We start from the raw sequence: 24397 nt of genomic DNA on the forward strand, positions 1-24397 counted from the left end.
ACTCTCCCAACATTGACACAGGACCACTCGTGGGTTCAAAGGAAGGCCAGTTATATCTTCTTCAGCGGATGTGCTACATTGTCCTTCACAAGGGGCATGGAGTCTGGAGCAATCTGTGTCACCACTTGGGTGGGATATATCAGTTCCTCCACACTGTGGGTTGCCCTATTTTAAGACTAGGGTGTATGGAATCAGTCTCTAGGAAAATATGCACTCACAATAGAGAACCAACTAAAGAGCTACAAAAGGGCCATAAAAGCAGCACGTTCAAAACATCATAGGATGGACAACCCAACTATCCAGGGTCAAGTCCATAGCAGCTGAAATAAACCAGCTTGGTACACGATCGACAGTCACGTGGAGCACTAGGTTGGCAAATGCAAATAAAACCAGAAAGCCTCTGGCCTGCTGCTCTCATTTGGGGCCTTAGGAGTGTGAAGCAGAATGTTAAAACTGCCCAGGTAGATGTTATCATGGCGCCATGCTGTGTTTGCCTGTTTAGCCTCCTGAAGGACCTCAGACAGCGCCCTTGGGACTGTGCAGCTTGTACGGATGCAATGTTTAGCTTGTCAAGCATCTCTGTTAAGCGAACTGGGGTACAGTTAGGGCTAGGTACAATTTTGCAAGCAGCTTTCAGTAGAATTAGATACAAGTAGAAGCACACAGAGACCCTATATAAGTTAAGGCTTAGAGGTACATATCTCCAAAGGCTTTCAACCAGTGCAAGCAGGGGAACGTGTATGAAATGAATAGTGGCTTAGAAAAGCATTAAGTCAAGAAAATGGTAGAAACAGGGCCTTTCAAGAATTTCAGATTTATTGAGCAGCTCGAAATAATTGTATTTTCACAAAGCATCAGTACTCCTACTTACACCAAAAGCCATAAATTGGGCCTCATGTTCTCAAATATCATAGGACCCCATAAAATGGCAATACACCATGCATAGCAGGATCGCTCCCAGATAGTCTTCCAATTCTTAAAAGTTATCCATACAGCAATTCCTTAAGGGAATAACCAGAACGTATCCATACCAGACCAATGAGAACGGTCACCAAGAACTCTTGCTCTTACCTAGGAATCTATCCACACTGTCTCCAGACAGCACACTGAAACAAATGCCCGCCACCATCCTGTCAAATTTCACCAACACTCTGAATGTGCTTGTTCTATTGCAATCAAAAACGTGAAAATCTGATTGCAAAATTAAACAAACAGTTTAGCCCTTATCTTGCTATTCTAAAACAACAAGGACACAGCTTAAAAAGATTGGTGAAAACCAAAACCCAGTTAAAGGAGAGAGCATGTATTTTGCATAAGTTGTGCCAGCACAGGGCAATCTCAAGAGTAAATATTACAAATTAATGAGGCTACCAGCCAAATCAAAGTACTTCAATTATGAGAGGTAACAAGCAGGCACCTTAAAAATCCCCCATTGCTGTGCAACAGCTTAGTGAGGACTTGTAGTCTTAGTCCATGAAATAAGAAAGATCAGAGCTACGATCAAAAAAACTGCATCTCTCCCTCTTTTACCCTAGGTCCTCTCCACCTTGGCGGTCCCTGCCTTTAATACTCTCCTGATTATTTAAACAAACAGAAAATGGTGGACAAAATCACATCTGTTCAGAACCAGGTTTAGAAACAATTGCACTGGACATATTAAATGTGATAAAATGTCCAGGGTCTCCTACACGGTGGACCACAGAGTCCTTTGTTTATTCGGCCCCATGTAGACATTAGAATGGTTCCAATTCCTTAATGATAAGAGACAAGAATCTACAACATCTCCGCAGAGGCCACCGCACCATAAGCTCTGCCATCTCACCACTGGTCATTTTTACCCCATGTATTGCCTGTTCTATTTACAGTGCTGTCAGACAGTTGTCCGATGCCAGCTGAATGGATCCCATTTGCCTTCATCACTCCTTTCTAAATTGTTACTCTCAATGGGAGTGAGGGGAGGGCAGTCTTCAAATGCACACCCCACTACCTTCTTCTCAATTCCCATGTCCCCATTCAGCAAGCCTTCAATTTTCCACACGTCTTGCACTTTTACTGCTGTGTGGCCTCTGGTCTTTTTGTCTTCCCTGAGACTTTGAATAGGGGACCCAACCCTATATCTCCATCCCGTGCCCCTGAAATGCATTTTCTACATACTCTGCCAGGTTACATGGCCCTTCCTACTCTGGACACGTATCTTGCCATTGGAAAAGCCTGTTCTTGAGTTTTAATGAAACATGTTCCGGGGAACGGCCTACAAATGTAACCATTGCACAGCATTTTCAGCTACTCGCCTAGCGTTCAGCTGTAGCCGTGTTGAGTCACAATTCCTGTACTTGAGGTGTGTCAACATTTGAGAGAGGGAATACTTAAGGGTAATTTGGCATGTGCTGGGGCACACTCAAGAATGCCGTGGGGAGATGGGAAGATTCCAAGACCCAACAGGTTCAACTGTGCCCTTTGGATTCCTGGTTTCCAAAATCACCTGCTGTCACCTAACAGCCCCCCATCACTTCCAACCAATTACTTTAGAACGTCAACACCCCTCTTATTAGTATATTCCATGTGTTTTACCAAGTATTATTCTGATGACATTCAGCTTCACATCCATATCAGAGACTACAATCTGTGCTCTTGACCTCAGTAACTGCCGACAGCCATCAAGCACTGCATAGCTGCCAGCTGGCTACAGCTCAACAAAACAAATCTAAGGACATCTTTTTCAGGCTTGACTCGGTGACAAAGAACATGGAATCTTTCCCCCCTCTCCCTTCATTTCTAAGGGGAACGCAGCTATTAGCAAGCTGTGGTGTGCAACCTGGGCATCTGGATAGATTCCACTAGGACATTCAAGCCCCAAATAAATGCATTCAGAAGGAAAATCTTGCCTGTTCCTGCCCAGGCAGCAGCGATTCATTCTTTCCAACCCAAACAGAGCCACCATCATAGCTGCCCTGATAAACTTCAGTCTGGCTTATGCCAGCTCAACTTCCATTGGCCTCCCAGCGACAACTCCAGCTCACCCAGAGCACTACTGAACATCACTGTCTGGGTTTTGCAAAGATGGCCTACATTATGGTCACGTGGATCTCCCTACACTGGCTCCCTGTCCGAGAGAATCCAGTTTAAAGTGCTTTGCACAATTCTAAGTGCTCTATTTAGTTAACACCCATCCTCTTACTCCCAGACACGCTTTACGTTCTTCAAGGAAAGACCCGATGGCTATTCCCTCTGGAATAAACTGCCCCTCTACCGGTGAAAAGAGCCCAATCAGAGACCGACCAGGAGCAGCAGTGATGACCAGCATCAAAGGGTTGTTTGCTAAAGAATGCATGCTATAAAAATGATCACTGAATGCTTCAACCATCCTTATTCAGAATGTTTTTCAAATGTGCCATAAGCACACCGCGCGTACAAAAAAAAAAGATTTGACAAGGTCTGACCGTTTTTAAACGCATGGAGTATGTGAAGTAACAAGCTCTTACACAACAGGAACAGAATCTGCCCTAGCTAGGAAGAGTCAGGAATTATTCCCCTCACTATCCATGGGGAGGGCAGTCCACAGGTTCTAAACTTACTAGTTCTCTACTGCAATGTTTCCACGCAACTGTTGGCACCCGAACGCAGCTATGGCTGTAAAGAAACACCAAGTGGACTCCACTTTCAGGATATCTTCACTGACTGAAAACACTTCAGGCTCAATGGTTTGTAGGCTACAATGATGGCAGGGGGAAATTCTAAAAGAAACAGCGTTATTTCATTTTACTCAAGTCCTGGGATAGTCACCAGTTCCTGTACAAAAAGAGAAAAGCCTTGGTCTCCTCTTTAGCTCAGAATGCACATAAATGCCATTAATAATGGCCTAACAATTTCAGCTGAATAGGTTTTCAAGGGCACTGTTTATGCATAAATCATAGATGCTCTATTTTATTGTTTTTTTATTTTTATTGCAAATTAATTGGATTTTATGAAATAGTAATGTTTTCTTTTTTGTTTAAGGTTTTATCATTTTTAAACTGTATGCACAATTAATAAATAATTATCGAAATTATAAATTAACAAACGCAACATTTCCGGTATTATTGGGGCTCAACTATTGAAACATTCTACATAAAGACCATCAAAAGTTAAAATTAGAAAAACTACAAAGAAACCAGAAACGGCCAGCCAACGTCTCAATCCCAAAATCCCTCCGTTGTCTTACGGCAATGTAGAGGATCAAGCTTGCTCCGTGCAAAGGTCCTATTGGGCTAATGGGACAAAATCGGCTCAAAAGTAGATTACATTTAGGAATCTTTGGCCCAGCCACTCAGTCCTCTAGGTGTAGAACCAAGACAAGAAGGATCAACTAAGGAGGCACTTCTATCAGGTCATAAGGTCTTTAGCTTGCATTGTACTATACCGTGCCCTAAACGCCCAACAAAATGATACTTTCTTTAGAAAATCCTAAAAACCAAACCATTCTTGCAAGCCTTGGATGCCCACATCTCTCTATCAGAACTCCCCATTCCCATTTTGCCTTAAGGACCTGGCTCTACTAATCCATTAGCACCTGATCAAATCCAAACCAGTACACACTCTCAGTGAATCTCTCAGTGAATCTCTGCAGGCGAACCCTCGCAACTGTCTAGGGTTTCCGGGACAGGCAACTATTGTTGAACACAAATATTGTAGGCCAAATGAGATGTCCACTTTTAAGGGAAAAGAAAGACCCTCAAAGCCTGCTCTCAGGCAACGGATATCCCAGTACAGGCCCTGAAGGCAGATGCAGGTGGGGCTGTTTTTTAGAAACAAACTGGCACGAATAGCATTGCATGAAGCTGGTAATCAACAGCATTAGCAGGGAACAGGCACTGAGCTGAGAAGCTGGCATCCCACTGCAGAGGGCAAGGAACACTAAAAAGTATTTTTATTAAATGCAACATAACCATAAGTCACGAACAGCAGAAGGACTAACGTGCAAGGCACTGTAAGGTAAACATGAGGCTGGAGCCTGGGACGCACATGCATGCTAGGCTCCCCTTTCTCTATTTTTGCAGCCTAAACATGGATTCCAGAGTGTGCAGACTGTTCTGCAGTCATATCATTCTTGGAGTCTGGACAGTGGGGGACTATAGCTACCAGTAAGATAACCAGTACTTGAAATGAATAGTCTCAATTAAAATCTATGTATGGTTTGGTAAGTTAACGAAAAAATATTTTTCTAGGAAATGAGGATTTGGAAAAAAGCTTTCTTTAAGAACAATGTCCTGATTGATATAGAAGTCTGGGCAAGCTCTTGGATGTAATGATGCATGTGCCCTGAGGAACATGTTGAAGTACACTGTATAGTTCCTGTAGTCCTCAACAGTAAACATTGAAGACTAGTCATCTGGCAGGACAAAACATTGGCAGCCAAAATCAGGTCTTCCACGTGACCCGTTTCGGATCGCTATTTAACATACGGTTAAAAGGCAGATTAGCTGTAAAACATTGGATTAATCAGTATTTTTAGACTAAGTGGCTAAATCGCAGGAACATGCCCTTGAATTGACACTTTTTTCGTCACTTTCCTGGTCGCTTGAATAATTTACAAATTATCTTGCAATAGAACTAGATCTCCATAGGTGAAGTTCAGGAATCAAAGCCAAACTCACAGATTAAGGATCGGGTCCTAAAACAAGACACCCAAGTCAAGGGAGCAGATCCACTTGAAACTCAGGAAGGAAGAAACAATGCTTCAATGGCCAGTTCCAGAAAGTCCAAAATCCCAAAACCTGTTGGCTTAATTGGAACCAGCCGAATCATCCAACATACTGAACATATAGTGTATCCGACTGAATCCAAGACGTCCTGGATTAAGCACAAACACTACAGCCTAGATTTTAAATGATCAATGACCAAAACAGGGAGGATGTTTGCCCAACTTTAAAACAAAGGTTGTCCATTTTGCATTGTCCTTTGCGGAGAAGTAGTCCATTCTTGGGTGGCTATGTCACTAGAACAGCACACTGTACACTCCCTTACGTGACACATGAAGGGCATGCAACAGTCTGCAGGTTCAGAATCACAGAAAGAGCAGTGGCGCAAAGGGAGGTTCAAGAACCATAGATTCATGCCTAAACTGCACAGCTGAAGAGCATTACAACCCACTTTCTAGACCTAAAACATTTCATTTATAGTGTTGGTGTAAAACCCTCTCAAAACTTGTGGCAGAAAAACCTTAAAACATAAAAAGGCCATCTTCAGCAGCCGAATATTTATCTGTAGAGCTTTGCTAACTATGTAAACTTCTGATGCCATTAAATGGAACACTATGCCTACTATATTACGAGGTTATCTTCAGTCGACCTTCAATCCAGACTCCGTCAGAAACCTTGGGGGCGATGGACGCTCAATGAGAATGTTTTTCTTAATCTCAATCTGGGGGAAAATACAACTACACAGTTCACATTCAAAAAATGATAAAGAACCATCTTAAAGAAGGTCAAGGGTCCCACCGCTTTCTGGAACCACCCAGCTGCGGTATAGGAGCAAATGTGAAAAATCAACCGCTGCTCTCCTAACACTCCTTTCTGGTGGATGAACAAGTTAATCAATCACAGTGTTCATCCATTCAATAATGACCAGAGCACTCGTGGACACCAAGGACTTAGATTGGTACACAAACAGAATCATTTTGAAGGAAGGGAAGATCAACCGGACGTACATGGAAAACTGGTTCCTGAAGGTAATTTAGCACAGATCAACAGGTTGTATAAAACGACGTAGATTGGGATTGTATTTAATCTTTCAAATTACATTAGAAAAAACTTGGATTGGTTGAACTAAGGCCAAAAGGATGCCCTTACCGAGTGGAGGACATTTTCTATGGTGCTGCCACACAAGAAGGGAAAATGGGTACACTATGGTAAAAAGCCAATCCCCAAGTTTGAAATACAACAAAGTCATCATAATTTTGAATGGTTTCTTCTAAAAACAGCAGTTAAAAATCTAAGGTGCAAAATCAGCACAGAAGTGTAAACATCAGTTCCAGATGTCCAGTATGCAATTCCAGAGGTTTGTTTACAATGTCAGAGGAAAGTGCATTTAGGTTATGGGGTAAAGACAGTACAGGTAGAAAAGGAAGTCTGAAAATGTGTCAAGCCATTGATAGTACCATAGTGAATTAAGTGATGCCCCTCTCCGGCAAAGGGGCCTGATAATGTTAAGGCCGATACATAAAATATTACATTTCACTAGTGACCCGAGTAGGAGGGGGTTATAGGTGGGGACAGCAAGAAACAGTTAGACCCTGTACGTCTACTCAAAGCTGCCCAAGACCTCAAAACTGAAGGTGCATGTGTGGCCACAAATACCCTTCCATCAACTGAGACCGGAAACCTACTATTGCATTGGTTACGAGATGAGATCAGATTCTTCGCAGAGCCCCAGGGAGGGTCGGGGACAACTCTGTCTTAGACTGCAGTAACCAAAGATGGTACATAGCGTAGAGTGAGGCACACTTGTACAATACCTTAATAGGCTTCCTGAGAGGCTGTTCTGGCACACAGTTTGGTCCTGGTGGCGCAGGTATTGGAATGGCTCACCCAATAACAATTATTGTCGTTCCTGGTCATCGGGAAAATACAGATTACTAGTCACTTGATCGTATATAAAAAGCATTTACAATACATGTTTGTTTCCTAGTAACAATGTCCCGGAACTTTCTGGAATGGTGTGCGCTGAAAAGGTCTTGCCACCTGTCTGAATGCTCTTGTACATCAAGAGCAAGCCTTCACTCTACCTCACCAGCAGGTTTAAAACCAGTCTCCCTTCTGGAGGTGGTAAAGATATATGGGAACATAACAGTTAATCCATGAGCGATCTGTAGGGTGTAAGACAAGAGGAACTATGTACCAGGAGTAAGGTCATATGGTTCTGATGAAAAGTGAAGGCCAGTTTTCTTTTAACTCTGCTCACCTGACACACAAGGATGGGTAATTCAGTGGTAGGAGACTGTGGACATAAGGAGATTGTTACAATCATGAAAATGAGGGAAGACATTCGGTGTTATAACTCAAAATTAAGCAGTGCAAGTCAAACATAGTATATAAATAAATAAAAATCAATACACAAAGCTACAAACATAGGCAATACTGGGCAGTACTGGTATACCCCTCGACATTAAGCTTCAGTTCATACTTGTCACAGGGACCATAGTCTTTGCATCGGTTCACAGTCCACTATGAACAATTATCTTTTGCATGTAAACATGACTAGAGAACGGAGAAAATACATAATTCTTCTGTGAAGGATAACAAAATATCTGCTTTAAAAATTAAGCTATTACTGCTTTTTCCAGTTTTATTAAAACAGAACAACCCGTTGGGTGCTCCAATCCTGAGATCGTTGTAATAATAAAAGACAAAGGCCATAGTTCCTGTTTAGGGTCGGCAATCTGTCAATACTTGCACCATAACCATCTTCAAGTAGTTTTACGCAACCCGCTGATAAAGTTGTATACTAGAAACTGTCCCGTTCCACAATACTGAGTTGCAAACAATTTTCCATCGGGCGTTGGGTCACTGAAAGCAATTTCTTCTTTGCCCAGATACGATCCATATATGAAGTTGCTTCTGTTGAGAAAAGTAATTATTATCAGAAATTGACAAACAATTGAAATATTATGGTTCATGCAACACAATCCCAATTTTAGGTTACCATGTTGTTTCTGCATCTAAGACACTGCAAACTGTCTAAAGTTATCAAACCTTGTACTGAGCCTTCGTGTGCTTCCGTTACAGAGGTTTGCTCTGTATTAGTTGACTCATTTAATTCCCAATTTGCCAAAGAAATTGTTAAAATATGCTGTAGCTATTTACTAAAATCCCTCGTTCTATATCATCTTCCCTTTTGCTTCTTCCTCGTAAGGTCAGTACTTGGGTCTCTTATCGGTTTCCAACTCTGATCCCTAACTTTCTTTCACCTATTTATAATTCAGATGACCCTCTTCCTTCATATCGCATCAGTTCTAACGCCAAGTGTTAAGTAACAATGAGAGGATACCATGTTAAATCAGTGTATTTTTTAGAGTCACTGAAAAATGGCCAAAAGCGCCTGTTGCTAAATAGACAGGGCCTCGACCCTAAAGATCAAGCCAACTATCGACCCATTCATTTCCTGCCTTTTTTAGGGAAAGTCCTTGAAAAGTGTGAAGCATCTCATCTTTTCTAGACCTTTCCCTTCATGGTTCAATGCGCGATTACCATTCTGGTTTCTGGTCCTGGTGGAGCACCAAGGTGGCGACCCTAGAGGTGGTGGTGAATGATGCAGTGGGCAAACTGGGTATGGGATGTATGTAGCTTGGTGGTGTTGTCATCTCATGCTTCTAGACCTCTCTGCAGCATTTGACAGAGTAGACCATGAGCTGCTACTTAACATTATATCCTCCACGGGGTATTGTGGCGCCATGGAGGACCTTCTCTTTTCAACTCAACTTAAACTTTTTTTATAGTTTATTTGGTTTCTGCCTCAACAGCACTCTTTCCATGAGCGGCCAGCACCACTCTCTCTGCTTGGTATCACCCCTACACTAGTGTCTTATTTTTATTTATTTATTGGCTATTTGTTTTATTTATTTATTTTTTAAACTTTATTTTTAAACTTGCATTATATAAGTGGGATATGGATAAAAGAGCATCTTAAATTCAGCATTGGATATTTGTAACAAGAATATTTCCAATCAGTCTTGCATAGACATCATAACAAAACTTGAGCATATCGGAAGAGGAGGGGGAGAGATAAAGGGATAGCGGTATATAACTCTTCGGCTACAGTTCTAAACAGTTTAATCATCGCGTACATCTTCTACGTTTTGTAGGTATTCCCTGAGAGGGGCCCAAATATCTTTCGGTCTGGAGATAGTTTGTATGCCACGGATATATGCCTCTTCACTGTCTTGAACATTTATGAGCCAATGTCTGTGCGTAGGAGGGGTATTAGATTTCCATTTCTTCAGGATGTTTCGCTTTGCCAGTGCTCCTCCTATTGCGAATAGTCGACGGGTCTTCGTGGAGACCCTGCCTATGTCCCCCAATAGATATTTCAATGGCGTTGCTGGGATATGTATGTTCAATATTTCACTCATGGTTGCTGCCATCTCATCCAAGAATCGCTTTATTGGAGGGCACTCCCAGTACACGTGTATCGCATTGGCATTTGTCATGCCGCACTTGGGGCATGTGGCTTGTTTATCTGGGTTGAATTTGGCAGCCTTGTGCGGAGTAATATGCAGGTGATTTAGGATTTTGAACTGTATCAACCTAAAGTTAGCACATAGCGAGATGGATTTAGTATACCTGCAGTAGTTCACCCAATGATCGTCATGTTTAGGTCCCTTTCCCACTTGTTTCTCATGACATTTTTGGATGGGGCATTGCGTTGTAGTGCTCTGTACAAAGTGGAGAGGTTACTGGTGAAGCCTTCCTGAGTTAGGATGTCAGATAAGAATGTATGTATTGGCGGTTCGTTCGGGAAGGATGGCCATTTTTACCTGCAGGCCGCTTTCATTTGTTGACATTGCAGGATCGTGAATAGGCCGGGGCCCGTTCTGGTTTGGATTTCCACAGCCGTAAGGAATTTCCCCTCAGGAAAAAAGTCACCTATTTTGGCCTCCATACTCGGGTCCCATCTTCTTTGAATGGTACTGTCCATAGTGGGTTCAAGTGGGGGGTCTTAAGTATCCATGCCCATGTTCGCACTGTTGAGGATAATGGGTCTGCCAACACTTTCTCCTCTGCAATCCTGGCGAATATCATGCTCTTCAGATTGAAGGTGGAAGCCACAAACTCTTCAGCATGGATATGCTCAAACTGTTCTGTGGTGTTGTATCAGAATTTGGAAAAGTATGCTTGTGCGGAGTAATAGTATAGGAGAAAATCCGGAGCCGCCAGCCCTCCGGTGTCATGACTCTTGCATAGCTTTGTACAAATCATTCGGGGGTAACCCCCGCCCCAGACGAAGCTAGACACCTTACTTCATAGGGTTACAAAAAATGTAGCTCCTGGCCATATTGGTATTCCACTGAACAAGTATAATAGCTTCGGCACAATCACCATATTGAGCAGGGAGATACGACCATACATAGACAGTGGCAACTTTACCCAGACATTGGGCTTGTGTTCCAGTTGTGTTAGAAATGGCGCATATTTATTATAAAGAGTTTGTTTGTTGCCATTACTATGCCCAAATATCTCGCGCTGTTTGGAGACCATTGGAAGCCCTCCATGGATGCGGATCTACCTGTGGAGTCAGACAAAGGGATGATTTCCGACTTGGCTTGGTTTATCTTGTACCCAGAGTGTTTAGTGAAGACTTCAACATCCTGCATAACTGGTTTAAGATTTATATCAGGGTTTCTAAGCTATAGCATGGGGTCGTCTGCGTAAAGTGAAATGAACTGGGATATCCCCATTATCCGGATGCCTCTCCAAGAGTGCCTGTGCCGTAGGTATGCCGCCATCCCTTCAATTGTTAGTGCAAAAATTAGTGGGGAGAAAGGACAACCTTGTCTGGTGCCCCTGTGTGGCTCGAAGCTAGGTGACAGTGTCTTATTGGTCCTCACTCTGGCAATTGGCTTGCAATACAGCAACTTTATAGAACGGAGAAATTCAGGACCAAATCCCATTTTGTGTAATATGGCATACATAAACTTCCAGGAAATAGAATGAAACGCTTTTTCTGTGTCTAGCGTTACCGCCACTATTTTAGCTTGGGGGTCCATCTGAGAGGATATAGCGAAGAATCTCCCCATGTTTAGGGCTGTAGATCGGCCAGGTATAAAGCCGGACTGGTCCGGGAGTATTAAATTTGGTCATGTATGGGTTCAATTTATTGGCTAAGGCCTTAGCGGCGTCCATGTTAATTAGCGTTAATGGCCTCTAGGAGGAAGGATCTTGTGGGGGTTTATGAGGTTTTAATAGGACCGTGATGATGGCTTCTCTCATTGAGTTCGGTAGGGAGCCCCTCTCCATAGATTCCTCCCACACTTCCGCTATCTTGGGGGCAAGTTCCTCTATGAGTGCCTTGTAGAGGTCTGCAGGCATGCCGTCCGACCCGGGTGTTCTTCCTGCCTTAAGATCCTTGATTGCCTGTTTTATGTCTTGCAGGCTCGCTCAGGGGGAGGTCTATCTTGGCTCATTCGTCTGGGTCTAATGTAGTTAGAGGGAAGGAGTCGAGGTATTGTTGCACCTCGTCTGTTGAGACTTGGTCCGCGTTTGCATATAGCTCCATATAGAACCTTTGAAATACCTCGTTCACCCTCTGATGGTGCACATGTGTGACGCCCGCCTTGTCTGTTATACTGGTGATCTGTCGGTGTCCGTATTTGGTTTTTACTAAATTGGCTAACATCCTTCCGGACTCGTTACCTTCACCGTATCTTCTGGCCTTGGTAGGTTGTATCATATACCAGACCTCACGTTCCGCGAGGGTCGCAAATTCCGCTAAGGCGTCATGTAGTGGGGCAAGGGTTCTTGGGCTTGGCGAGTCCATGTATGCCATCTCTGTTGTCTTAATGTATTCCTCAGTATGGGATAGCTGTAGGCAAATTTCCTTCCTTGTGCTGTGAACGCAGGAGATCAAGTACCCACTTAACCATACTTTGAAGGCCTCCCAGACTGTGGAACGCAAGCGGACTGAATCTTGATTGCGTTCAAAGAAGTCTGTCACATCGATCCGCAGTTGCTCTAGTAATTTGTCATCTCGCAGGATATCTGGAGGCATTCCAGGTGCGCTGAGACGATGCGGGCGTTCCAATCTGAATCTCCAGAACAATCTGGGAGTGGTCAGACAACGTCCGGGGAACGGATTTTGCATTCCCTTGTTTCCGGGATGCAGACCGTGGAGCAGAGTCAGTAATCGATACAGGAGCTCGAGCCGTGTACCTGAGAGTGGAACGTGTAGTCTCTATCACGGGGATGCAGTTCTCTCCATACATCTGAGAATGGCAGAATGGACATGGCTTGTTTGATAGCTAGTGCAGCTTTGGAGTCTGGATGCTGGACTGTGGAGGTCCTGTCTTGTGCTGAAGAATGGTATTAAGATCGCCTCCCCATACCACCCACGCTTCATCCGTTGGCATTATCACTAAGTATTTGCAGGTAGAATTGTGGAGAGTCTATATTGGGTCCATATGTATTAACAATAATTACGTCTTGCCCTTACAACTTTCCCCATATTATTATGTATCGACCATCAGGGTCCACTTTGGACTTCGAGACAGTTAATCCAAGTCTGTGGTGAATTATTGTCATCACTCCCTTTGATTGCGAGGAATAGTCTTTGGCGAAGAGTTGTGGCCCCAAGTGCGAGCAAACAAGTCCGTTACCCGCCTTGTGGCATGCATTTCCTGCATCAGTAGGATATCAATTCTATGTCTGTTAGCATAGGCCAACACTTTTCGAGCTTTAATAGGATTGACCAAACCCCTCACATTCCACGAAAGGAGTCTGGTGTTTCTAGTCATTCTTTGCGATGCCATGTAAAGTGTACATTCAGAAGAGGTCTACACCCCTAATGGTATTTTAGTTTCCACACCCAATGCGACAATGCCAGGTTTTTTGCTAAATGAACACAACACTGAACTTTGAGAAAAGAACAACTCCCCCACCTTACCTCATGGACCGGATAGATACATATAAACACTCTGGACAAGATAGACAATTCCATGAAGGCAGGTTATCAGTAACCCTTTAGACCCTCCAACCTCACCATCCCCCCAATCGGGCGGTGTATCCCAATAAACTTACTGCAACTTTGCAAAAATGGGGCGGGTCGGCCCGTCACCCTCTCCGGAGTCGTAGCTTCAATAGGAGATTGCGAATGGTGTACTGTTATTGCATTTTGGACCTGTTTGTAGATAATGGAACTTTCTCTAGGATTAGCTGCACAGGCCGGTGAGGTCATGTATCGCTAGGTACAGCCGGGATATACTGTTCAATATACGTCAGAGCCTCCTCAGAAGTTACAAAAAAATTGCGTTTTGCCCTCATGTTGAATCAGCAGCCTGGAGGGGAACAACAATGCATACACTATCTTTATTTCCCGCAGTTTCTTCTTCACATGCTCAAATGAACGGCGCGCGGCTTGGACCCCCGTTGTGAAATCGGGGTATATATATGGATGCGGTTGGAGTCATGGGACAGATGACCCTGTTCAAGCGCCAGACGTAGGATGTGGTCACGGTCCCTGTAGTTGAGCAGTCGCGCTACAATTGTGCACAGTGGGGCGCCAGGCTTAGGCGGGGGGCAATTGCCCTGTGTGCCCTCGCAACCAAAAATTGCTTAGAGAACTGTGCATCCGGGAACAGCGATCGGAGTAGCTCCTCAAGGAATTGCTACATGGGGGTATCGGTTTTATGTTCCACCACCCTTATATTGTTCCGTCTTGAACAGGATTCAAAGTCCTCACATTTATTTTGGAGAAGCTTAACATCTTTTTGAAGTTTTTCTATGGCTACATTCTGCGAGGTAGTTGTTTCCTCCAGAGCGGATACCCTGTTCTCAGCCTCCGAGACCCTAGAGTTAACCTTCCTGATGTCTGCACGAATAGAGGCTATGTTGTCCCCTATATCGTCCAGCTTAGTATTGATAGCTGCAAATCCTCTCTCCATTGCAGCCATATATGGGGTCATACATTGATCTGGGGTGTCTGGAGTGGGAGACCTGGATGGCAGTTTTGGATCAATGTCATGATCATGTGTAGCGGCATTAGTGAAAACGTTCATAGGGCCCTTTCACTTGTCTTTATTTTTGGCGCCTCTGCCATAATAGCACCCCAAACCAGTGCTGAGTCGAGTCACCGAAGGGCTGTTTACAACCGTAGACCCTGTGTGATAGTAGGCCTCGTGTCCAAATCAGATGTGAGGCAGAGTTTCATAATGAAGGCTCAGCCCACTCCACCGTACGTCCACAATGTCCAGATGCAGGGCTAAGTGCCGGTGTTGTGTTCTAGTCCGCCCGTGATGGTTTACCCCGACGAAGCAGAACGTGTGTCAGGCGAGCAGCCCGTCGCAGCTTCGGGTCTCAGTTGTGGCCTCCTGTGGGGAAGTCAGTGCGTGTCAGCTTCTCGGGGGGAAGCCCCGTTGACAGATTGCAGGCGGAGCCGTACAGGAGCAGGTGAGATGTAGGGATAGCAGGGGGGGGGGGAGGGGAGCATGGTCACGGCCCTGTATGCGCTCCAAGTGCCCCCTGCCACGTACCTCACTGTTGTTGGGCGAGCCAGTCCGGATTGCAGCCGCCCACGCCGCTGCCACACTCCATTGCCGGGGAGCGAGGCAGCCCAAGCGCACCCACCGCGCTACACAAGCCTCCGCTTCCACCCGGGGTGGCCCACTCCCGTCTGGAGCCGCTGCACCGATCCACTCGATCTTCCAGGGCAGTGGGGGGGGTATGGTCCCACGACCGCAGCCCCCCACAGGCTCTATAAGGATCTCGTTCCCTGCGGGTTTCGGTGTGCAGCTCCCGTTGGGTGCGGGCGGTTCAGAACACTCCCAACCGCCCACCGCAGTGGCCTCACCTCCCCTCCCAGCCACCCAAGGAGCGAAGAAGCCTGTAGTTAGTAGAGGCCTCGACAGGGCGGATTCCATATGCCGGCAGTAGGGCACCGTTTGTGCGCAGGGACCAGATGTATAGCTCCCTGGGAGTTTCCGTAGCCAGTTGCCTACTCTATTTACATCGTCAGATACACCATTGCGCAGGATTTAGAGGATCAGGATGTGACTGCTACGGAGCTCTCGGATCAGGCGGCCATCCTCCTCGGCGTACCACAGCGCCTCTATTTATTGGCTATTTGTAAGACGTCTATACAACAAATGGCGTTTCAATGTGCCACAAGACAAAAAAAGTGGGAGGGGGACAAGGGAGACAGATACAATTACGGTCCTATTAGGTCTTGTGATATTCAAGTGCAAAATAAGAATGGCGCGGGTGGGAGTGCCAAGAAGGAAATGGAAAAGGGTGAAGAGGCGAGTACAAGTGCGATGGGGAGTCCAGAGAGCAAGTGCCAGGGAATGCAGGTAAGTGCAGGGAAGGGGGTACTGGGCAGGGGGGCCTGGAGCCCTGTAGGGTATTACCCAAATTGACTGCCGCTGATTTGATCGTGGTGGATTTCATCAAATGTTTGGGTGACTTTTTGCTGCAAATATATGTGGGGTGTGGGTTTAGGGTAATTAATTTGGGGGGCTGTGTGGGGGGTCTGACCCGCATATATTTGCAGAAAAAACTCCCAAAAACCCCTCCAAAATTTGATCAATTCCTCCACGATAAAATTAACAAACAAATCGCACAGATCCGCCCTATCGTACTCAGAGGGAACCAGGCAGCCAGTCACTGAGGCAGGAGAAGGTGTTAGCAGGGGAGGGGGAGAGTAAAGGAGGAGAAAAGGAGGGCCTTGAGGAGCTTCCGGAACTTAAAGAGATCCGGCTCAAGCCTGAGAGGGGCAGTGAGACCATTCCAGAGGGAAGACAGACATCTACCCGCCCACTCTTTGCTTAGAGAAGCGTCTGATTTGCAGAGAGTTGGAGCTAGCAGACCGAAGGGCTCTAGTGGGGAGGTATTTAGGGAGAGAGTTTGATGTAGTGGGGGGTCCCAGTCCCCATAAAGCCATGTCGATGATGCAGAGGGTCTTGAATTTGATCCTAGCAGCAACTGGGAGCCAGTGGAAAGAAATTAGGGCTGGAGAGATGCGGTCCCTGGGCTTGAGGCCAAGAATGTGTCTTGCAGTTCAATTCTGGATTAGTTGAAAGGGACGAGGGGAGGAAGAAGGAAGATTGAGGAAGAGGCTGTTACAGTAGTCAAGCCTAGAGAGGACCAGAGCTCTGGAGACATTGAGTTTCTGGGGGAAGGTGAGGAAAGGGAGAATACCTCTGAGGAGGTGCAGATGATAGTGGGCCTTCTTGGCAAGGTCCGTGATGTGAGGAGAGAAGGAAAGAGGAATCAAAGATTACGTTTTCTTTTGCCTTATAAGAGGGTGAGGGGAGGGGACCCACAGAGGGCGACCAGAGGAGGGTGGGACGGTAGCTGGGGTCCCAATGAAAAGGAACTCAAGATAATTGGCAGCGCACCATGACTAATAGCAGTCCGATAGTCAGGGATAAGAGAGAAGGAAGAGGAGGCAAGCTTGAAGGAGAGCTGTGATGCGTCTGCATGACACGAAGTGAGAAGAGAACGAAGAGATGAAGTGGGCCAAAGGAGAAGGGTAGATGTTGAAAAGTCACAGCAAGAGGTTAGATCCTTGAGGGATGCAGCAGGTGGAGTGTGTGATAGGGGAGAGAAAGGGTCAAGTTGAACCTGGGAAGGTGGTTGGAGAGGAAGGCGGTCAGCCAGTCCAGTGCCAGGCCCGAGATGCCCAGGGTGTCACAGAGCCGATTTGTCAGGATGGCATGATTGACCGTGTCGAAGGCAGAGAATAGATCCAGGAGGATAAGAATGGAGAGTTAGAGTCAAGATTAGAGAGCGAGTCACCGCAGGTTTTCATTTTAAAAATGTAAGTACTTGGTATCAGACAACAAATAAACAGTACACATGTAGCAGAACACACTCATGAAGAGGGCACACATAGCATAGCAGGCACTTCAGAATCAGTCAAAAAGAAAGAAAATAAATAAACACACCTTACCCAGAAGGCCCGCAAAGCTCTTTGCTATTTACAGTTAAAATCAAATAAAATAGATCATCCACACACATCCTTTCGACAACTGTGGGATGGTACTAATGTAGCATAAAGTTCTTCATTATTATTGGCCCAACTCAGAGTCCACTACCACATTTTCACTCTTTGAGGTTTACAATGTTTCCATCTTCTAAGCAAGAAGTAATCACAAGTAAATAAATCTACGATTCAAAAACAGACATCTTGCCTTTCTCAACCCAAAGAAAGCCTGATAACACAATGCCTGCAGTTGCACACAATGTGCAACATATATCTCCCCCAAAGGCTTTCCAATGACTGGCAAGACCATACCATATGAATAAAATCTGCTCCAAACTCACTAAATCGCAGGCATTTGTCCTCACATACATTTTATTTTTTTAGTTTAATTTATGCAAGGTAACACACGTACAGTAGGCAGCAAGGATTATCCATTGCCAATGCATTGGTCAAAAACATTCCATTTACCTCAGGTTTCACACAAAAACCATCACATTTGGGTGAGCACACCTGGGTCATTAAGCATGGGACCACGCTAACAGTGTGTAGTTCCGTCAGTGTGTACAATGAGATGAGATGAGATATTCCAAGTCTGTTCAGTAGGGTTCCGAATATGAGTCACTAATGCAGACCATATATTCTTAGGCCAGGATACCGGCAGCATAAGTTTCTTCATTGCAGTTTGCAGTCAGTAAATCACCAAACCAGGCCAATGCTGTTGGGGAGGAGGAACGAATCATGTCAAGGTGAACTGCCTCTGAGCCAAAAGGAGTGCAAGATTTACCATCCAGACCAAGGTTTTACCTATGGGGAGGGGAACTCGGAGTAGGCAGGTTACTGGATCTGGCGGAATGTCCTGGGCAGTTAGGTCAGATAATTTAGTTAAGACAACTCGCCAGGACAGGTTTAAAGAGCCAATAACTCTATACTGAATTTAGGGCATGCGCTTGAAACCGTGGGGTCAAATTTTAGGATTTTCATAGCGGTATAGTACATCTGGTGAAGGAATTTGTAGTAGATATTTGGAAATTAAGGACTCTCCTTTTCTAGCTGCATGCCTCCCTCCACTCTTCTTCCTGCTCCGTACGCACATCCGGATCCCACCTTCTAGCGGCAAACATGTTCTCATCAAGTCTCCGGTCAGTTACTATATTATACAGTGTGTAAACATTCTCTACGTGGGGACCGCAATATAGTTCATCAATGTGCTAGTTTCAGGTGACTGAATGAAAGTTGGAAACGTATACACCATCTCACCTCTAATTTATATATTGTATCTCCTACAAATGGTGTAGAAGCAACCTCCTGTAGTCTTTGCACAGATGATATAGATCATCCAGCATAACCAGCCCTGGTCTACAGAATGCTCCAACTATCCCCCTATCAGAGCTCTTGAAGTTCCTCGAAGGAACTCTTGTTGTGTATGGTGCAGGTTGATTATGTCTGGTGTAACCTATGGCAGGCCCATAATGGGAAGAATTTCATTTTAGCCCAGTTGATCTGAAGATCTGAATGTGTACTGAGTTTCCATTATCAGAGCAGGAAGGTTCTCAGAGGTTTTTTTTGACAGAGAAGCAGGCCTTCCGCGTATAGCGATAGGGGCACCTGGTGATTATAGCCCTCTGTGGGATGACATTCACGGAGTGTTGTAGCCAGGCACTCTATTGCTATGCCACTTTGGTTTCTCTAGTGAGCGAGAGAGGATCAGAGATAACTTGTTTGTGTACACTTTGGCCCTCGCTTTATTGTATAGCAGTTTGACCATGGCTATGTAGCCAGCTCCCAAACACATTCTGATAAGAAACGCAAACATGAAGTCTCACTCCAAGGAGTTGAATGCCTTTTCGGCATCTAGCAAACAGCTATGGAGTCCATCCCTGGATTGATGAGTAAAACTACATTAAATGTTTTGCGGATGTTGGAAGAAGAGGACCGGCCTGGTATGAATCCACATTGATCCCATAGGACCATTAATGGTATCAGAGGCAATAGCTGGTTGTCCAATATCTTGCCAAATATTTTATTATAAAATGTTGAGCACAGACACAGAGAGAGCCTTTTATCTTTGCCAGCACTACTATAAGTACCTCACGCATTGTGGGGAGGGGGGTGCTGGTGCATGAATTTTCATGGGGCATTCTGCTATACTTGTAGTAATTTTAAAGTTTAACTTTTGGCTTCATAAAAATTCCGGTGGTAGCCAGTCCAACCGTGGGGCTTTATTGGTTTTGAGTTCCGTAACAATGCCCTCTGGACCTCCTCCAGTGCAATGGGTGCGTCCAAGAACTCCCTATGTGCGTCTTTGAGCCATATCAATTTGGCCGATTCAAGGTAAGCCTGTGGAGTTGAGCTGGTTGCGATTCTTTGTGTCCAGTACAGGTTGGAATAGTATGCCACAAAAATGTGGTTGATCCCCTAGAAGTCATATACTGTCTTGCCATCTTTATTACACATCTTTTCAATAGCAGGCTGACGCGTTCAGCATTCAGCGCCCAGGACAGTAGCCTACCAGGCCGGTGCCCCCCCTGCCCCTCCTCCCACCCCGTGTTTTTCCAGGCCAGTAACCATGCAGACATATAGTTAGACTCTGTGGGCCACTTGTAATAAATTCATGTAGGGTCTCTCGAACCCAAAGAGACATGTCTTGGGATCGATCTCTAGCACCCATAGTCTAGATTCATTGATGGAGTTCTGTAAGGACCACCCATTAATGCTAAAGAATTGGTCAATCTCCGGCAGAACGTGGTGTCTGAACGTGGATGGTTTAAGAGGCCAGGTGCGTGTTTTACAAGGGGGATACCCTCAATTCAATCTGTATGATAACCAGGGAGTGATCAGACAGGGTTCTGGATATTATACAAGAGTCCACTGTGAGTCGGGACACTTTAACTGGTAACAACCATGTTTCCAGCCAAGAATGTGAGTCATGGGGCGTAGAGTAAAAAAGTGAATTCATTAGTGTCACTGAAATCTACGCCAGACGTTGCATACCATAAGGTTCTCCATATTCTCAGCTATTGCACGTGATGAGCGTGTGATCATATAGGTTGATTTGTATTTTTTGTCCCTATGTAGATCTAGTGCCATATTAAAATCTCCCACTATAAGGTCCGTCTACAGGAACTCTCCGTTTCGAAAATACAGTCTTGAAAAATTCAGGAGCGTCATAGTTTAATGTATACAAATTGACTAGTAGCAACTCCAACTCTTCCAGATTTCCCTGCAGAATCAAATACCTGCTGTTAGAGCCTGTTATGGAGTTATGCAACACAAACCTGAGGGAACTATGGATCAGTATAGCCACGCCCCGAGTAAATTGATGATTCTGCATGCCGTTGATTGGAGCCCCATGCTGCTTCAGGGCTCCAATGCGTTTTCACATTTAGGTGAGTCGCCTGTAGGAAGGCGACATTGACTTTGAGGCAGTGCAGGTATGCCATCACCTTTCTTGCCTTGATTGGGTTGATACCTCTAACATTCCATGTAATACCTTTAATCACTGCCATGAGGTCCTAGAGTAGTAGGTCATAGTATTGGGACACTTTTCATAGATAGCTATTGAGGGAGGGTCTTCTGGCTTGTAAATCATGTGCATTACTCAAAAATTACGGATTCCTTGCTGTACATTCCAAACAGATACCAAAAACTGTCATCCCTTGATAACCCCCTCCATCCGCTTCTCTCACCTGTGTTCCCCCAAACTGCCAGTGTAAATCCCTTTTCCTCCAGGTGTCCCAAACACCCTTGGGGATAAAACGGCTGAGTGGCCATGGGGTGACTCACTAGCAGCAAGCACTCAGAGCCATACATCCAAGGAGTCCAATAAATTGAGCCGTTACAGCGCAGCAAAAAGAAACTTCCACATGTGTGGGGAAGCCCAGAGTTGCATTTATCTGTGAGGATTAACTGGACCAATATTGGCCTCAATTTCCTGGAAAGTGTCTCCAGGCGAGGTGACAACGTATTTTATTGTTGTGAAAAACTGTTTGAACACAGCATATTGTATGCCCTGTTCCCACAGGATGCACTCTACTCCATCGCAGCTTTTCCTCATGGTTTGCACAGACTGACTGTAATCAGGGCATATCACAATTATGGATGAGTGGTATTGCAAGCTTCTTTCGCTCTTGCAGCCTTGAGAATTAAGTCTTGGTTTTGATAGTGGAGTACTCAAGCGATGATGGCTCGGGGGAAGGAGAGGAGGTTGCCCCAGTATTCTATGCACATGTTCTATCAAGAAATGGCTTGGCAGCACAGGGTGATAGAGGATTTGCGGGAGCATCTTCTCCAAGAAGAATTTGATGGGGCCTGTTCTGGGTGTACTCATAAAGGCCAATTATTTGCAAATTGTTTCATCTGTACCCATTCTCCAGGTCAGTGTTTTGGGATTTTAGAGAGTTGTGTTCCTTCCTTAGGGGAGCTAGATCATTCTCTGTCCACAGCACCACATTTTCTACTGGGTCCAATCTGCCCTCTACGTCTGGCATCTAGCCGCACAGGTGTTCAATTTTAGAGTTGGAGCTGTCTAATGTAGACGTATGGTCATCCAGCTTTTGGTCTATAGAACTCTCACTTTGCTTTAGCATAATTTGCATTGCCTGATCAGTGAGTGCTCCCTTCCCTGCACTCGTCTCGGTGTGAAGTTGGTCAATATTGAAGGCACCGGCAGGGCCATATAGCTTTCTGGCTAAGGACTCCAGTTTATATGGTTTCTTAGAGGCGTTACTTTTGCCTGTCATAGCCTGTGACACTTGACGGCTCTGTAGAGTATCAATCATTCCACAATATTGTGCTTTCACAGTGGCCAGCTGTGAATTATGTGTGTGGGTATTTTGCATAGCACATGGGTGAGGTTAATCCGCCTCCAAAAGGGCTTATGGTAGCTGTCAAAAGTATCCTCTGGGGATGGATCAAGAATTGTATCATCCCACTACTGGCCTCAGGCTGATCATGTGTATGATGTACTGTACATGAGGGCTAAAAAAATAAAATACAAAAAGTATGACAATGCATTACTTACCGTAAAAGCATTTCTGATGGTTGTATCTGCTTAGATTCACATGCTGTGCATAGTCCGACATCCAGTGGTCACTGTGGAGTATTGCATTTTGTTTTTCGTAGTCGAAAAGGGGACGTCGACAAGGCGTGTCTGTTACACTATCCCTATAGTGACGTGCATTGTACCTACAATCCCTCACACGTCGAGGTCCCTCAGATTGTTTTTGACTTGATGGACCTCACCGTGGCAACTTCCATGGTCAACAGCTGTTGTACCGTGCTCAGGATGGCTTTTATCCTCTCCTCCGACGGTGAAGCCAGCCGCGCCACCATGTTGAGCTTGGCTCCCAAGAACAGGGTGTCCTGCGTTGGCACCAAGCAGGACTTTGCATAGTTTATCGAGAACCCCAGTTCCATGAGCAGGAGGACGGTCCTCAGTGAGTTCTCTTGACTTCGCTCGGATGAGCCAATCGTCCAGATAGGGGTAGACGTGGATCCCAAGGCGGCGCAGCCGCGCCACCACCGATGCCAGGCACTTGGTGAAGACCCTTGGTGCCGACTTCAACCCGAAGGGCAGTGCCTTGAATAGATAGTGCCGTTCCTGGACCACGAAGCGCAGAAACTTTCGATGCCCTTTGTGTATGGAGATGTGGAAGTACGCATCCTCCAGGTACAGCGATGACAGGAACTCCCTCTCTTCCAGCTGTCCCAGCACGTGCTGAAGGCTGACCATCCAGAATTTCTGAGATTTTATGTATTGTTTCAGGCGGCGGCAGTCTAATATTGGTCGCCAGCCGCCGGTGTTCTTTCTGAAGAGGAAGTACCGCGAGTACACTCCGGAGCCCTGGAGTCTCTTCGGGACGAGCTCCATCGCACTATTTTCCAGCATCGCTCGTACCTCCAGAAGTAGTGTGGAATGTGATTTTCTTTCCTGGCCACCGGTGGAAAGTGTGGGCACTTCCTTTGGAACTCCAGAGTGTGCCTGTGGGCCAGGGCATCCACCACCCATCTGTCGACGTCAGGGCCGGTTCAATCCTACTTCGCCGATGCCTTGCCACCTTGGGCCCCTTGGCAACAATGACTATGTCCACCGGACTTGCTGCGGCCTCTGTAGGCTTCCTGCGACGAAGAGTGGGCCGCTTCACGGTACGATGAAGAGTTGCCGCCAAATCCTTTCGAGGCTCCCTGGGATTTGGCTCCGGAGGTCCGAAAGGATGGCCGTCGCTGATGAAGCGTGCCCAAGGCAAGGGCCGTCTCGGTGTCTTCCTTGATGGACTGCAGTGATTCGTCCACCGTCTTACCGAACAGGTTGTTCCCATTGGAGGGCATGTCCAGCCACCTCACCCTCTTGTAGGATTTCAAGGGCTTGCACCCTCTCCTCTGGGAGGAATTCCAGGGGGGGGGGTTATTTTAAACCACAGCTCCCTATCATAGCGGGCCACAATAGCGAGAGCGCTGGCCGCCTTGATGGTCATCGCTGCCGACAAGATAACCCGACGTCCCATGTAATCTAGCTTCTTCCCTTCGCCGTCCGGTGGGGAAGTCGATGCCGTCGCCCCTGCTGCTTTCTTCTTAACCGCCAAGGAGACCACTGAGTCCTGGGAGGGCTGTGCCCTGAGGCACATAGGAGCGGAGTCTGGGACCCAGTATTTCTTCTCATACCGGTCTCTCTTCGCAGGGGCCGTGGATGGATTCTTCAGAAGGGTCAGTCCTTCGTCCTAAATGTCGTCCA

General features: G+C 45.8%; 1 protein-coding gene across 1 annotated transcript in view; it reads right to left on the reverse strand.

The window, feature by feature from the left end:
* Nucleotides 1-8308: 8308 nt before the first annotated feature.
* ESCO1 (establishment of sister chromatid cohesion N-acetyltransferase 1) overlaps nucleotides 8309-24397 on the reverse strand; it is a 644577-nt gene continuing 628488 nt past the window's right edge. Inside the window, exon 10 of the mRNA XM_069620888.1 lies at nucleotides 8309-8594. Coding sequence (XP_069476989.1) covers nucleotides 8444-8594 — 151 coding nt within the window. The 3' untranslated portion in view covers nucleotides 8309-8443. The remainder of the gene's footprint in view (nucleotides 8595-24397) is intronic.

This window comes from Ambystoma mexicanum, chromosome 5q, assembly GCF_040938575.1.
Source record: "Ambystoma mexicanum isolate Mex_15411 chromosome 5q, UKY_AmexF1_1, whole genome shotgun sequence".
NCBI lineage: Eukaryota > Metazoa > Chordata > Amphibia > Caudata > Ambystomatidae > Ambystoma > Ambystoma mexicanum.